The sequence below is a fragment of the Pelophylax lessonae genome (assembly GCF_965119305.1).
Source record: "Pelophylax lessonae genome assembly, chromosome: 2".
NCBI classification, from domain to species: Eukaryota; Metazoa; Chordata; class Amphibia; order Anura; family Ranidae; genus Pelophylax; species Pelophylax lessonae.
This window is the reverse complement of record NC_138769.1, coordinates 488,207,490-488,224,551: the sequence shown is the minus strand read 5'-3', so window position 1 is coordinate 488,224,551 and position 17,062 is coordinate 488,207,490. Positions and strand designations below refer to the sequence as shown.

At 42.6% G+C, this 17,062-nt stretch overlaps 1 protein-coding gene across 7 annotated transcripts in view; it reads right to left on the bottom strand.

The window, feature by feature from the left end:
• Nucleotides 1-17,062, bottom strand: part of DOCK9 (dedicator of cytokinesis 9) — a 490,995-nt gene that overhangs the window by 375,208 nt on the left and 98,725 nt on the right. For 2 of the 7 annotated variants that reach the window (XM_082245712.1, XM_082245717.1), the window contains exon 1: nt 12,045-12,305. The exons of 4 other annotated variants lie outside the window; for them this stretch is intronic. In XM_082245712.1, the coding sequence (XP_082101838.1) occupies nt 12,045-12,173 (129 nt within the window). In that variant the 5' untranslated portion in view covers nt 12,174-12,305. Of the gene's footprint in view, nt 1-12,044; nt 12,307-17,062 lie in introns of those variants that run through there. One more of the 7 variants, XM_082245716.1, reaches the window with a different exon arrangement.

The following is a 17,062-nucleotide window of genomic DNA, read 5'->3' as shown; positions in this document are numbered from 1 at the left end:
CGCAGGACCCCAGTGTGGGCACGCTCGCCCATTCGCCACAGAGGAAGCTGATCTGCGGGTCCAGCGGCTGCAATTGCCGCCGGGTACCCGCGATCGACCCCCGTTGAGACAGAACAGTGGTCTGTCATTGTAAACACGGCAGACCACTGTTCTGTCAGCAATGAACACAGGTATCCTGCGTTTCTCCCATTTAGGAACACAGGTCTCGGTGTTCATTCAGTGAATACAACCTCCACACAGTTAGAAAGCACTCCCTATGAACACATTTAACCATTTGATTGCCCCTGGTGTTAACCCCTTCCCTACCAGTGTCATTAGTACAGTAGCAGTGCATATATTTAGCACTGATTATGTAGTAATGTTACTGATCCCCCCAAAAGTGTAAAAAATGTCAGTTAGGAGTCTGACCTGTCCACTGCAATGTCGCAATCCCGCTAAAAATCACTGATCGCCGCCATTACTAAAATAAAAATGACAAATCTTTTCCCTAGTTTGTAGACGCGATAACTTTTGCACAAACCAATCAATATACTCTTATTGGGATTTTTACTACAAAAATATGTAGCAGAAAACATATTGGTCTAAAATGATGAAAACATTTGATTTACATTTTTCTTTTATTGGGAATGTTATATAGCAGAAAGTGAAAAATAGATAATTATTTTTCAGAATTGTAGCTCTTTTTGTTTATAGCGCAATAAATAAAAATTGCAGAGGTGATTAAATACCACCAAAAGAAAGCTCTATTTGTGGGGAAAAAAATTACATCAATTTTATTTGGGTACAGTGTCACGATTGCGCAATTGTCAGTTAAAATAACGCACTGCCGAATCGCAAAAAAATGGCCTGGTCATTGGAAAACCTTCCAGGCCAGAAGTGGTAATGAGCTTTTGAGCATTGTTATGTTCAAAAGCTCCTCCCCATGAACGCACAAGTGATTTTTTTTTTTTTTTTTTTTTTTTTTTTTTACAATGCCTATAGTGTGCATGGACACACAGGCTGACATGAGGGGGGGGATTCTACAGCCAGAGAAAAGAAGAAAACTAAGATTTATTTTCAATTCATTTCCATCTCGTTTTGATAAAAGTAGCATGTGGGATTGCCCATTACTATGGCCATCAGGGCAAATAGAGAGTGGTTCTACCTGATGTGGACACAGACGACAAAGAAAATATGACATAGGTTCTAAACCTGTCCTAGTCTCTTGATAAAAAAAAAAAAAAAAAAAAAAAAAAAAAAAAGGGCTACGCAGATGCATAAATCAGTAGTAATGGAATGCATAAATCAGTATAAATGGAACTGCTTGTTGACAGACATGTCATTAACATCACATTGACTTACGCATAAATGATATGCTGCCAATGTTCTTGTAGCCCTAGCCTTAAGGCCCCATTTAAATCCAAGCGTTTTGTAGTGTGAAGCCCAAAGTTCCAAAATCCAAAGTGTTCCAAAAGGGGGCAATACACGATATTAAGAACTGGGGTATGTAAACTTTTGATCGGGGTCATTTGGGTAGTTTCTATGATTTAAAAAGAGTAAACACAGTTGATTGATAAAAAATGGCTTCAGCCAAACACTAATCATGAGTGAAAGAAAAGTTTGAGTTCGCTTTCATATTCTCGGAAAAATGGCCAAGAAATCATAAAATCTGCCTGGGTATGTAAACTTTTGAGCACAACTGTATATACAGTAATACAGTAAGCGGCGCTGACCTCATGCGCTTGCCTCTCCATCTTAGCCAATCAAAGGAAGCATTCTATTCATTGATAAAAAAACAAGGCTTCTTCTGAATGATGGAGAGGCACTCAGCCCAACTGTGTTTAATACTGGCAGCAGACAGGAAGCCGCCTGTACTGCTGCCGGAACAAATGCTGCTTACTGCATGTAGCTAATGCGACTACAGTTCACTACAGCACACACAGTAGTCACTCCGCACTGTAATGAAAATAGTTGTTTGGGCCAGTTTGGCCCAAACTAACTACCTAATGCAAAATTAAAACTGGAATTCTACTTAACATTTTTGCTATCTCAAGTAGGCTGACAAGCAACCTATGTAAAAGCATAATGCTGGCAACAGGTCCCCCATCTTCATCCCATTTTACAACGGGGTTCTGCCTGGTTTACATAGGCAGATCGCCATTCTGCCTCTCTAGGGAATTATCAAGGGTGGCCGGTGGACATTGGGTCCACTGGACCCACTGATTGGCCACCCGTGTTGGCAACAGGTATGGGCTTTCGCACAACAGAACCGACCTGCCACAGGAAATATGAGGCAAGCGGTTGGCAAGTGCTTAAGGAGGCTTCTGGGTACTCTTTTGAAGCTGACGGAGCACAGGGGTCTCCTAAAGCTGCCCACAGTGAAGGTGCTTTCAGGTTTACTTTTCACAGGGGTCCTGCCATATAAGTGCAGGACATGAACACAGGAGGGACAGGTGAGTCAGGGATACATGGAAAGGGGGTGTCAGGTCAGCATACTAAACACATAGCAAGAAGGAGTATACATAGCAAATGTACATGGCACTCTCATTAGCATGCATAGTGCTCAATGGATAACAGCATCAAGAGTTGCATATAGGGTTTATATAGTATGAGAACCAGAACAGAATAGGGAGCTCTTGACTGTTGCACAAAGGCTGCCTGTCATTGGTGGGAATGACAGACAAGCAGAGCGCTTGTGTGATGCCGGTGTAACGTTAGAAAACCATACCCCGTGAGAAATCCATACCCACGTCACTTCCTGTCAGGAACAGCTGAGCAACGTAGCAGTGCGCATGCCCACAGCCCCGGATACGTCATTGAACAGCTGAGGGCCTGACAAGTGCGCATGCTCGGAGGGTATGGTTTTATCACGGTAGTGTGTGTAACGTTACACTTGCGGTGGTTACATTAAAACAGCTGGGCTGCAACATGAGTCATCTCCGCTCCTTCCCCTGTCACTTCCCTGATCTCGGCTAGTAAATGTAAAAGCGGCAGCGGGTCTATGAAAACTAAATGACAGATCTCGGCTCCGTGATCCGCTTTTATATTTATTAGCCGAAATCAGGGAAGTGTCAGGGATAGGAGCGGAGATGACTCATGTTGCAGCCCAGCTGTTTTAATGTAACCACCGCAAGTGTTAACGTTACACACACTGCCGTGATAAATCCATACCCTCTGAGCATGTGCACTTGTCAGGCCCTCAGCTGTTCAATGAGTTAGGTGCTGACGTGGGTGCACCGGAAGTGACGAGGGTATGCATTTCTCACGGGTATGGTTTTTTTCACGGAACACCGGCCAACAACAGATAATACATTTACGTTTAATGTATTTTTGCAGTAAAACAATCATGTCAGTGTGCACAAAGTTAAACGTATATATTCTACCGCCACTGAAAACTGAATTATGTAAATATAAATAAATAATTAAAGATAAATTAATAAATAATTTATATTATACTAATAAATAAATAGTATAACCTTTTCTCAGGTGCTGCATTTTTACTGCCCCAAAATCTCTGCTCAACTTCACTGTCATTTTTTTACACTGCTCAAAGAAAATTAAAGGAACACTTTTTAAATCTGAGTATAGCATCAAGTCAATTAAACTCCTGGGATATTGATCTGGTCAGTTAAGTAGCAAAGGGGGTTGTTAATCAGTCTCAGCTGCTTTGGAATTAATGAAATCAACAGCTGCACTAGATGGGCAACAATGAGATGACCTCCAAAACCGGAGTGATTTTACAGGTGGAGGCCACTGACTTTTTTCCTATCTTTTATTCTGACTGTTTTTCACCATTTTATTTCACATTTGGCTCAGGGCCGTGACACTACTGGTAGCATGAGGCGAAATTTGGACCCTATAGAGGTTGCACAGGCAGTCCAACTCCTTCACCATGGTACATCAATACGTGCCATTGCCAGGAGGTTTGCTGTGTCTACCAGCACAGTCTTAAGAGCATGGAGGAGATTTTACAGGAGACAGGCAGTTACTCTGAGAGCTAGACAGGGCCGTAGAAGGTCCATAACCAAATCAGCAGGATATTATTCTTTGTGCTAGAAGGAACAGGATGAGCACTGCCAGAAGCCTACAAAATGACCTCCAGCAGGCCACTGGTGTGAATGTCTTTCAGAAACCGACTTCATGAGGGTGGGGCCTGAGGTCCCGACGTCTTCTAGCGGGCCCTGTGATCACTGACCCGGGACTGTGGAGCTCGATTGGCATTTGCCATTTAACACCAGAATTGGAAGGTCCGCCACTGGCGCCCTGTGCTTTTCACAGATGAGAGCAGGTTCACGCTGTGGAGAACGTTACGCTGCCTGTAACATCATTCAGCATTGATGATTTGGTGGTGGGTCAGAGATGGTCTGGGGAGGCATATCCAAGGAGGGATGCACAGACCTCTACAGGCTAGACAACAGCGTCTTGACTGCCATTAGGTATTGGGATGAAATCCTTGGACCAATTGTCTGACCCTACACTGGTGCAGTGGGTCCTGGGTTCCTCCTGGTGCACGACAAGACCCAGCTTCATGTGGTGAGAGAGTATGCGGCCAGTTCCTGGAGAATGAAGGAATTGATACCATTGAATGGCCCCCACGCTTGCCTGATCTAAATCCAAAAGGAAACCTCTGGGACATTATGTTTTGGTCCATTCAACACCGCCAGGTCACACCTCAGTCTGTTCAGGAGCTCAGCGATTCCCTAGTCAAGATCTGGGAGGGCACCATCGGTCATCTCATTAGGAGCATGCCTCCACGTTGTCAGGCATGCCTACAAGCACGTGGGGGCAATACAAATTACTGAGTACCATTTTGTGCTGCTGGGATGAAATTTTAGCAAAATGGAAAAGCCTGCTGCATCATTTTTCCACTTTGATTTTCGGGTTGTTTTGAATTTAGCCCTCTGAAGGGTTGATCTATTTTTTTCCCATTAAATTATGTGGCATCCTTTCGTTCTTAACATATTACCCAGTCCAAATCCGTATAGATATCCAGCATATTTTTCCCCATTGAGATCCGAAGTGCTTTCAAAGTTTTCCTTTACGTTTTTTGAGCAGTGTATTTAGGTTATTTTCTCTAATACATATATTTTTATAAAAAAAAAAAAAAAAAAAAGTCTAGCAGTGCTCTTATAAAGTAATGAAAAGTGCTGTTAGACCAAGGATCCTCAAATGACGGCCCTCCAGCTGTTGCAGAACTACACATCCCATGAGGCATTGTAAAACTCTGACATTCACAGATATGACTAGGCATGATGGGAATTGTAGTTCCCGAACAACTGGAGGCCATAGTTTGAAGGCCCCTGTGCTAGACTGTGATTACTAGCTAGTTACATACTATGGTGTCCTTTTATGAAACGGAGATGACCAGTGATCCTGCTGATCACAGCTCATTTCCGATCATTCTCAGTTTATGAAACAGAAATGATCGCAGGAGAACATGTTCTCCGCTGATCATCTCTTCACACGGGAATCTGTCATTGACTGACACAGAAGCAGCCAGGCTATGAAGCTGCGATCCCCGTATTTCACTGGCGATCTGGGTCAGAATTCACACTCCCGGGTTCACCAGCCTGGAGCTTGTGAAGCGGGGAGTGAAGACAGAATTGGGGGAGAACTGAGGGGGGAAAAAGGAAGATTATGGACTTCCTTCTTCCTCGTTCAGACCCCCCAACACAGTAATCATGTCCCCCTGCCATATTTATGTGTATATATATACATGTATATATATATATATATATATATATATATATATATATATATACACACACACACACACACACACATACATGTAGATATATATTTAATGTGTATATATATATATATATATATATATATATATATATATATATATATATATATATATATATATATATATATATATATATATATATATATATATACATACATACATACATACATACAATGTATGTGTGTGTGTATTCAGTGTATGTATATATATATATATATATATATATATATATATATATATATTTATGTAAGGGGACTATTATTTATTAACCTTGTGTACTCAGCAGTGATAATTTATCACTGCTTGTTAAAGCGCGCCAGGGATTTTCATACTACTGTAATCTCGCTTTGTCTCACGAGATTACAGACGCCCCATTGACTTCTACACAGATCTCCGCTCCGAGAAAACCGTTCTCCTCTGATCACCCTGGGCGAACTGAAGTTCTCCGATTCATAAAATGGGTGCCAGATGTGATCATTTTCCCCGGAGAACTGTAGAGAAGCCAACGGAGAAAAAAATTCACCAGTTCTTAAAAGGACACCTTTGTGAGAAGCAAAAGTTACATGGGTTGTCACTGCTGACTTTCTGTAAAATGCTTCATAGTCATTCTGGTCCAAATGATTTAATATTTAAAGTATAGAGTAGAGTAGGATTAATATGCCTGTCAGTTTCTATTGCCGTCTGCGCCCGCGTTAGGGAGATTCATCCCATTTGTCCTGTTTACCATTGTCATTAAAAGAAAAACCCAAATTTTGGGTTGGCCCCAGAAAAGTAATAGGAGGGGAAATCTTCCAATGGGGACACTAGCTCTGGTGACCCGAGGGTCCCCAAGGAATTCCCTCATTTGCAGGGATTTCCTCTTATTTCCTGTTTGGCTACAGGACAGGAAGTGAAGGGAAATCTCCGCAATGGGACAGAGATGGCAAAAAAAAAAAAACTCTGACAGGGATTATAACCCTTCCTTGCTCTGTTCAATAGGAAAATAAAAGTTTTGAGCATAGTACTACTTTAATGATTCACAGGGCCAGAATAAGTTGGTAGGCTTGGAGTTACTAACACGTAAAACAGTATGATTTAGTAGGCTGCCATTGTGGACCCTGAAAACACTGGTTACCTGCTTGTCTAGGTCTTCAACCTTTTCTGGGTCACTAGCCCAATAAAAGCTGGCAACTAGTGAAGGACCAGGAATCACAGTTGGCCTAGATCAGTGACTAAAAACATATTGGAGACGTAGGAGAGATTACTGTAGCAATGGCAGCCTACATATTTCTACAATGCTGTTCATGTGATCCTTCGTGCAATGTCTTGGTCATCAGTCATTCTTTAATGTGAAGCATAATTCACCTTTCATATATTTCCAAGTGTGTTTACGTGAAAAATTCCATACTTGCATTTCCAGCATGCACTGCTAGTGAAGAGTGTGACTGCACAAACCATAATTATGACAGGATAAAAGCGGAGGAGACATTATACCTTAGTATTAAGAGAAAAATGTCATGATCAACATAAATACAATAATTATCCAAACTAAGCTTTACGAGTCTTCAGTACCGGTTTCACCTATTTTACATCCTTATCCTTCTGCATTCCTACTTCAGCTGAGCACTCATTCCATCCCCCAATTCCCAGAAAGTGCTGTCATTTCACAGCTTGCCAAATGTTATGGAAAACTGGTCACTAACTGATGTGAACATCACACCACTGACAGTAACTTTCAGTGCCACATAACACATACTTGCAGGGAAATGCAAAGTATACACAATCCTCAGTAACAAGTGATTCGAATAATGCTTTGTAAAACTGATTCAATAAAAAATTAAATCTTTCAATTTTCTAGATCCAGGGTCTCCACACTTTCTAAACAAAGGGACCGTTTACTGTACTTAAAAGGGTAACTCCACTTTCGTGGGGGGAAAAAAGAAAAATCAATATAGCGTATACAATTGCGACACAAATCATATTGTAGTTGAATGTTATTAAATATGACCTTTCCTTTTCAATCTGCAGCTGTTGTAATTTTCTTAAAATGCAATGCAATATGGCTACCTGGAGCTGTTCTGTACACAGAATGTGTACTGACCACACCCCAGAAACATTTCCTGCTTGTGTGATTGGCTCACCAATTTTCCCAGAAGTCTGCCTAAGAAACAAGTCAGATTTCTGGAACCCCCTGCAACAAAAATGTCATTTTTGGCGAGATACTTCCAATAGGAACACATCTAAAGGGATGCAGACCCAGCAACTTTCCTCACTATAGCTCTGCAGCTGCCACAGCTGATAGATCATTATGAAACCCCTCCCATTAGACCTACTTAGCACAGAAGAACAAACAATGATTACTTCACAATAACAAAAAAGTAGGAATCTGCAACTAAGTTTGTTAAAATCCTTATAATGTACATAGATCACCCAGAAGGGAATGTTTTTTTCTCAACAAAAGTGGAGTTACGCTTTCAGACCTTTAGCGGGACCAGACTAGGGCCAGTGGGAATAGAAACCCTCCTGGAATGCAGTGGGAGTAAACAATATTGCCCCATCGTGGGTGCCAGCGGAAGGACTACTGCCCCATCGTGGGTGCCAGCGGAAGGAATACTGCCCCACCGTGGGTGCCAGCGGAAGAACTACTGCCCCACCGTGGGTGCCAGCGGAAGGAATACTGCCCCATCGTGGGTGCCAGTGGAAGGAATACTTCTTGGTGCCAATAGAAGGAATTGTGCCCCATTCTTGGTGTCAGTAGGAAGAATTGTAATTAGTTTATTTTCAGCTGGGACACACACTGCAAGCTAATTTTTAGGGCTTTATTTTAACAGCATTCTTGCCAGTCTTCGGGCACACAAAATGCTCCCTGTAAAAGTATAATCCAACTATAGCCCTATGGTGTGGTTATAGGGGAAAGACTTAGAATTTCAAGGACAGGGAGAGAGGCTGAGACAAATTAATCCCCATTGGGGATATTTCCCATCAATTCCTGCCTTGACAGATGGCAACAAAAGCCTGACAATTTACTTTCCTGATCCACTGTGCGCAAAATCGTACAAAAAAGATGTTTGGTATAGAGTTGGGCTTTAACTATAACAAATAGGGTGTTATAACTAACTAATTAACTAACTATACTGTATAGGGATACACTCAGTGTTAAGCCCACAGTCTAGAAAAGTGTATTTAAAAAACAAAAACAACAACAATATACTAGGTGTACTAAATTCAGAGAATGGAATAGACAAGCAAAGACTTCATAAATGACCATGGGTAAATGTCGACAATGATTGTACATTCTGCTAAGTAGTCATTAGCGAGCCTTGCACAATTAGACTTTCCCATTAGATGAGTGGTGGTCATTAGGCAAAACACACTTCTATAATGCACATATGCTTTTCTTACACTATTCTGAAAAACTCAGCATCCAGTAAAAATCGCACACATCACAAAAGGTATCCCCCTCTCAAAGTAGAAGACATGTCACAGAAATTAGAGAGATACCCAAGGCTTAACGTACCATGAATAATGCAAGACCTCTGGACTGATACAATATACATGAAAGCTCCCACAACAGACTAATATGCATAAAGCCGATGTCAACACTACATCAAAAGGCATTGTATGCATATTTCCACTAATTTTCGTGCTAAAACACATTAACCACTTACTCACGGGGCACTGAAACCCCCTTCCTAACCATAACTGCTTTCAGTGGTCTCGCATTTTGAATGACAATTACTCAGCCATGCAACATTGTACCCATTTTTGGCCTTTTTTTCACACAAATGGTGCTTTCTTTTGGTGGTATTTAAATCATTATTTTTTTTTATTTTTTTGGGCTGTAAATGAAAAAAAACAAAAATGTTGTAAAGAAATGCATTTTATTTCTTTTCAGTTTTAGAATTTTGCAAATTTAGTAATTTTTCGTCATAAATTTTGGGAAAAAGTTATACGGCTACATGTCTTTGGTAAAAATAACCCAAATAAGTATATATTATTTGGTCTTTGTGAAGGATATAGAGTCTACAAGCTATGGTGCCAATCATTGAAAATTGATCACACCTGATTTACTGAAGGCCTATCTCGTTTCTTGAGACCCTAACAAGTCAGGAAAGTACAAATAGCCCCCAAATGACTCTTTTTTGGAAAGTAGACATTTCAAGGTATTTAGTAAGAGGCATGGGGAGTTTTTTGAAGTTGTAATTTTTTATATACAATTCTTTGTAAATTGATTTTTTATTTTTTTCCCCACAAAATTGTAGTATTACCAAGTTTTTTCTCACACACTGTATATGCATACTTGCAACTACACCCCAAAATACATTCTGCTACTCCTCCTGAGTATAGCAATACCACGTGTGAGACTTTTACATAGCCTGGCCACATACAGAGGCTTAACATCCAAGTAGCACCTCCAGATGTTCTAGGAGCAAAGATTACACACATTTCCTGACAACCTATCACGCTTTAAAGGCCCTGGAGCACCAGGACAATGGAAATGCCCACAAAATGACCCCATTTTGGAAAGAAAACACCCCAACACATAATCTACGAGGCAAACTGCGTCTTTTGAACATGTAATTTTTCTCCACAAGTTTTTTGAAAATGTGGAAAGTAAATGAAAACGCATTTCCTTTTGTCCATATGCAAGATATTTTCAACACATAGCAAAAATGAAACCCATGGACGTGGCACAGGTGAGCACCGGCATGCCATGGACATGGCACGGGTGAGCACCGGCGTGCCATGGACGTGGAACGGGTGAGCAACGGCATGCCATGGACGTGGAACGCGTGAGCAACGGCATGCCATGGACGTGGAACGGGTGAGCAACGGCATGCCATGAACGTGGCACGGGTGAGCACCGACGTGCCATGGATGAGGCACGGGTGAGCACCGACGTGCCATGGATGAGGCACGGGTGAGCACCGATCTGGCATGGATGAGAATGTGGCACGGATGAGCACCAACGTGGCACGGATGAGCACCAACGTGGCATGAACTAATTTTCCAAAAAACGCACACTCAGCCGTGAGAGCAGACCATCGTGCCATCATGTAATGACCAAATTTTGATTGATAAATCATTCAATGGACATGAATAAATCAGTTTTTCGTTCATTTTGTTACATATGCCTAATACAAACAGTTCGGGCGAGAAACACATTAACCTTTCAATTTATCGTTCGTTCGGCAGAATTTCCCAAACGGTTGCTTACATTTTGCAGCTCTGAAAAGTTAAAACCAATTTTCTATTTGTGCCCATTAACTGGAAGAAAAACAAACGAACGGACCAAATGACATATTTTCGAACAATTTTTCAGCTAGTGTATGGCCAGCATTAGTCCGTAGGGTTTAATATTGAGTTGGCCCACCCTTTGCAGCTATAACAGCGTCAACTCTACTGGGAAGGCTGTCCACAAGGTTTAGGAGTGTGTCTATGGGAATGTTTGACCATTATTCCAGAATCACATTTGTGAGGTCAGGCACTGATGTTGGACAAGAAAGCCTGGCTCGCAATCTTGGCTCCAACGTATCCCAAATGTGTTCTATCAAGTTGAGGCCAGTCAAGTTCCTCCACCCCAAACTCGCTTATCCAGGTCTTTATGAACCTTGCTTTGTGCACTGGTCCAAATCATTTGGTGGAGAGGGGATTATGGTGTGGGGTGGTTTTTCAGGGGTTGGGCTTGACCCCCTAGTTCCAGTGAAGGGAACTCACTCTTAAGGCGTCAGCATATCAAGACATTTTGGACAATTTCATGCTCCCAACTTTATGGGAACAGTTTGGGTATGGCCCCTTCCTATTCCAGCGTGACTGCGCACCAGTGCACAAACAAGGTCCATAAAGATAGGGATGCGTGAGTTTGAGGCGCAGGAGCTTGACTGGCCTGCACAGAGTCCTGACCTCAACCTGATAGAACAATTTTGGGGTGAATGGGAGTGGAGACTGCGAGCCAGGCCTTCTTGTCCAACATCAGTGTTCAGACCTCACAAATGCGCTTCTGAAAGAATGGACAGGCATTCCCATAGACAAACTCCTAGATCTTGTGGATAGCCTTCCCAGAAGAGTTGAAGCTGTTATAGGGTGGGCCAACTCACTACTGAAGACTACGGACTAAGATGCTAATAAAGTTCATGTGCGTGTAAAGGCAGGCACCCATCACAATACTTTTGACAATATTGTGTATGTGCCTATCGGCTAGCTTTATACCCTGAGAACAGTTAATGACATTACAATTCTATAAAGGTTAGCAAGCTTAGATGAGACTAAACAACTGACAACCTGCTAAACAAATGAGCTAGTTTGCAAAAACAAACGAGAACCCCCCAGTCCTTACCGGCTCCGGCGCTGGACACTCTGCCTCCAATTCTGCGTCAGTTGCTGCCACAGCATCTTTATACTGCTGAGGAGACTCAATGACCAGCTCCTTCTTCACACTTTTACTAGTGTTTGTCCTACTCTGCATTTTGTCTTGTGCTCACAATCTCAGTAACAGGTCCCAAAAAACTTCAATCTTTTCCAGTATTCACTAGCATGTCAGAGAGCCGAGGGAGTGGGAAGTGCCTCTCCCATTCTCAAAGCAGAAAAAAAAAAGAAGAGGAAAATGTAACAGTTGAAGTCTTTTCTAGGGAGAAATGCAGTTGAGCTGTGAGCCGGCCTCTGAAGGGGGTTGGAAAAGGAGGATGTGTTTTCATGACACAAGGAAAACAAGCCACAAGTGCTGTGCTGTGCATGGTGCAATGTGGCTCAGGCTGGAAGGAGCAGATGTTCTCCTAACAGCAGCCGGCTCAGTTACTTACATAGCTGGACGCACGCTTTTGTTTTATGGGATAAATAGGAGTGTTCAGACAATCTACAATGAGCACTGTCTCTTTTGTTCTTTAAAGGATCTTAGGACTAAAACCTACTTTAAAAAGAAACCAGGTATATTAGCTTCTATTGTTATCCCAGGCAGGCAGCGCAGACTGAATATCAGAGCAGCACAAGTCTTTGCTGTGGGAAAGGTGCACACCCTAGTAATCTGGTACTAATCAGAAGGGAGGGAACACCAACATGCCAAGACTAACTTATTCAATTTAACTGCTTTACCGCACAGCTAGCTCAGCAGCCTGTTAAGAGATACAGCACCTGTACAAAAAGCAATGGGTGTTTACACACCACCGTCACTATTATATCCTATGAATAGGAAATAGAATGGAGAGAACTGCATGGATTTTTGTCTAACTTCCCAGACAGGGCGACCTTAGCATCTTAGGGGAATTTCTTTCTTTGACTTTAAAGTGGAGTTCCACCCTAAAATTATACTTACCTCCATCTTCTCGCTCCGGGTCACCTGAAAAACAAATGGATAAATCGCAATTTTTTTTTTTTTTTTTTTTTTTTACTTACCTCGTTTAGAAGAAAATATACTCACCTTACTTCCTTCTTCCTCCCCTCGGCGGCCGCGGCGAGTCGTCACTTCCTGGCATGCAATGATTCCTGGGAGCTGAACGTCATCGCTCCCAGGAATCAATGCGCCTGCACCGGCCCCAACGTCAGTTCCGGTGTAGGCGCTGTCATACCTTGCAAAACAGCTTCTGGGCATGCCCAGAAGCTGTGCAGGGATGAGGCTGCGGCACCGTAAGTGACGGCGGGGAGAGTGCAGTGCATTGTGGGACTGAAGAAGACGGAAGAGGACACAGAAGAGGATCGCGCTGGCTTCAAGCTGCCCACACCTGAGATGGCAGCGCTGGAGAATACATTTTCAAGTTAAGTATTTCTTCTAAAAGGTAAGTGCAACCCGGGACAGATCAGAGGCTATCCATTGTGGAATGCACTAGCCCTGACTGTCCCGGGGGTATTTTTATTAAAAAAAAAAAGTTCACTGGGTGGAACTCCACTTTAACTATGGGATGATGGCCACCTACATCCAGAAATACACGACTGGTCAAATTTTGTTTAACTTCCCAGACAGTGACCACAGAACAGTCAGGCCTTATAACCATACTTCTGTCCAACCACAGGCACAGATTGTCTAAGAAAATGACCATTTTCTGTCTGTAAAATAATGTGTTGTAGCACCTACCTTCTAATCACTATTCTCGTATCCAAATTTGATTACATTTTAAAGTGTTGATCAAAGCCCATCACCAGGATTAAAACCCACCTTAAAACTGTTTTTTTTCTCTCTCTCATTCAAACAGTCCCAATAGTTTTTGACCTACCTTAAAGCGGAGTTCCACCCAAAAGTGGAACTTACGCTTTAGGTGGTCCTAACCCCCTGACATGCCACATTTGGCATGTCATTTTTTTTGGGGGGGGGGGGGGAGCGGGTACCTAGTTTTGACAGGTACCCGCTCCCACTTCCACTCGGAGCGCCGCATCGCCCTGAGCGGAAGTTCTCCTCTCCCCCTCCCTCCCTGCAATCTTCTGGGACATGTCAAAGGTCCCAGAAGATTGCCGGCCAATCACGGCACGTAGCGCAACTCGCACATGTGCAGTGCGTACCCAGCTGTGAAGCCGCAAACTGTCACAGCCGGATGCCCACAGCAGTTATGCCGGCGCCGAGGGAGAGGATCGAGGCTTCGGGCGGCCGCATCGCTGGACCGTTGGACAGGTGAGTGAAATGGCTGGAACTCCGCTTTAAGTCGCAGTCAACCGACACTGCAGCACAAAGTCTTCTCTTCAGTTTACTTCCTTTATAACATCACATCTCTGCCTGAATGATGTGGCATGCCTATTGGCTATCCAATGGCAAGGTCCTCTCAGAATCCAGAAGAGGATGGACATCAGGCCAAGGGAAGTGAAGAGGACTGGTGGATTCAAGTGTATCTAAGGTGCTGGCTTAGTGGACCCTGCAGCCAGAAATTGGGTGGAGCATATGGAAATATAACTTGTAATTAGTTTCAACAGGTAAAATAAAAAACCCCCAGGATGGAATATGGAGAAGTTGAGGAGAAAATATTTGGAACATATGAATAAACAGCTACATGCTGACGTGGTATAAAACTCTCGCCTATTTGATAATCGTCCCCCTCTAAATCAGTGTACATAACAGCAATTGTAATATTTACTCCTAAATTTGCTCTGAAACATATTTTCTAGATTTTCAAATCTATATATATCTATCTATATATATATATATATATATATATATATATATATCTATCTATATATATCTATATATATATATTATACACACAACACAAAGAGTTGGGGGGGAGGGGGCACACCCTAAACATAAATTTCCAGGTTAAGAGAGGTGGGATTTATCCTTCATTTTATGGATAGTGTAGGACTCACTGATAATGGGGTGCTTTGACACGAAGGTGGAGGCACAATATGGCCATATAGTGTGGCCAAATCCCCATTTTTCTCATTTTGATCAGGTCGCCTTGTATTTGAAAGTTACTCCTTTTGTATGTGTGCGCTATCCTCTCTAGTGGGTTGTGTGTATATAACACACACACACACACACACACACACACACACACACACACACACACACACACACACACACACACACACACACACACACACACACACACACACACACACACACACACACACACACACACACACACACACACACACACACACACACACACACACACACACACACACACACACACACACACACACACACACACACACACACACACACACACACACACACACACACACACACACACACACACACACACACACACACACACACACACACACACACACACACACACACACACACACACACACACACACACACACACACCTTAAAAAGTATTCATACCCCTTGAAATATTCCACATTTTGTCACGTTACAATCAAAAAACGTAAATGTATTTTATTGGGATTTTATGTGATCAACCAACACAAAGTGGCACATAATTGTGAACAGTTATGAAAATGATGAATGGATTTCAAATTTTTTTTTACAAAATATGTGAAGAGTTTGGTGTGCATTTGTATTCAGCCCCCTGTGTCAATACTTTGTAGAATCACCTTTCATTGCAATTACAGCTGCAAGTATTTCTGGGTATGTCTCTACCAGCTTCCTACATCTGAATAGTGAAATTTTTGCCCATTAATTGCAAAATAGCTCAAGCTCTGTCAGATTGAATGGAGAGCATCTGTGAACAGCAATTTTTAAGTCTTGCCACTGATTCTCATTTGGATTTAGGTCTGTACTTTGACTGGGCCATTCTAACACATGAATATGCTTTGATCTAAACCATTTCATTGTAACTGTATGTTTAGGGTAGTTGTTATACACCGGAAAATCAAACTACTTGCCTAAAACAAGGGAATTTAGGATAGAATGAAAAAAAAAATTAGGCAAGTATTTAAAGCTGAGCTCCACCCAAAAGGGGAAGTTATGCTTTAAACACTCCTCCCCCCCCCCGCCTCCCCTGCCACATTTGGCATGCCATTTTGTTTTTGGGGGGGGGGGTTGGAGCGGATACCTAGTTTTGACGGACCAGAGCAGAAGCTCCCCTCCCTGCAGTCTTTAAGACACGTCACAGGTCCCTTAAGACTGTAGGGCAATTTAGCAGGTGCAGCACAAATTATGGCGGTAATTAACTACTTATATTGGGACTGTGATAGTATGGTGGGCAATCTGACAGTAAATGATGCTGGCTGAGGGAGTATACTGGCTTACAAAGACATCAATAGTGACACTAATACATTGATCATTGCTAATATACTATACACTGCAAATGTACCGATGACACTGGCTGAGAAGACGTTAACATCTAGGAGCGATCAAGGGGTTAAATGCATGTCCAACATTGTTTACTGTGTGTTATGTGCTGCTTTTACTAAGAGAGAAAAAAACAGCAAGATCACCGATCAGTATACCTTCCCTGAATGATGGAGACGATCAGTGGGTGTGGGCGATCAATTATTGGCTGGCACCCACTGATCGGCTTGTGCTGTAACTAATCACAGTACAACCAGGGCAGCGTGCATACGCCACCTACCCAGAAGAACCGGTGTTCCGTGAGAATTACCTACCCGTGAGAAAAACCTACCCTCGTCACTTCCGGTTGCACGGCAGTGAGTATAACGCGGCGGGTACATTAAAACAACTGTGCTGCAATACCAGTCATCTCCGCTCCTGTCCCTGTCACTTCCCTGATCTCGGATAGTAAATATAAAAGCGGCGACGCTGTATGAAAAGATCAATCACGGAGCCGAGAGCCGCTTTTATATTTACTAGCCCAGATCAGGGAAGTCACAGGGACAGGAGCGGAGATGACTGGTATTGCAGCACAGTTGTTTTAATTTAACCGCCGCGTCGGTAGGTTTTTTTCACGGACACCGTGATAATTTCATACTAGTGCGCATGCGCACTAGTCTGATCCTCAGCTGCTC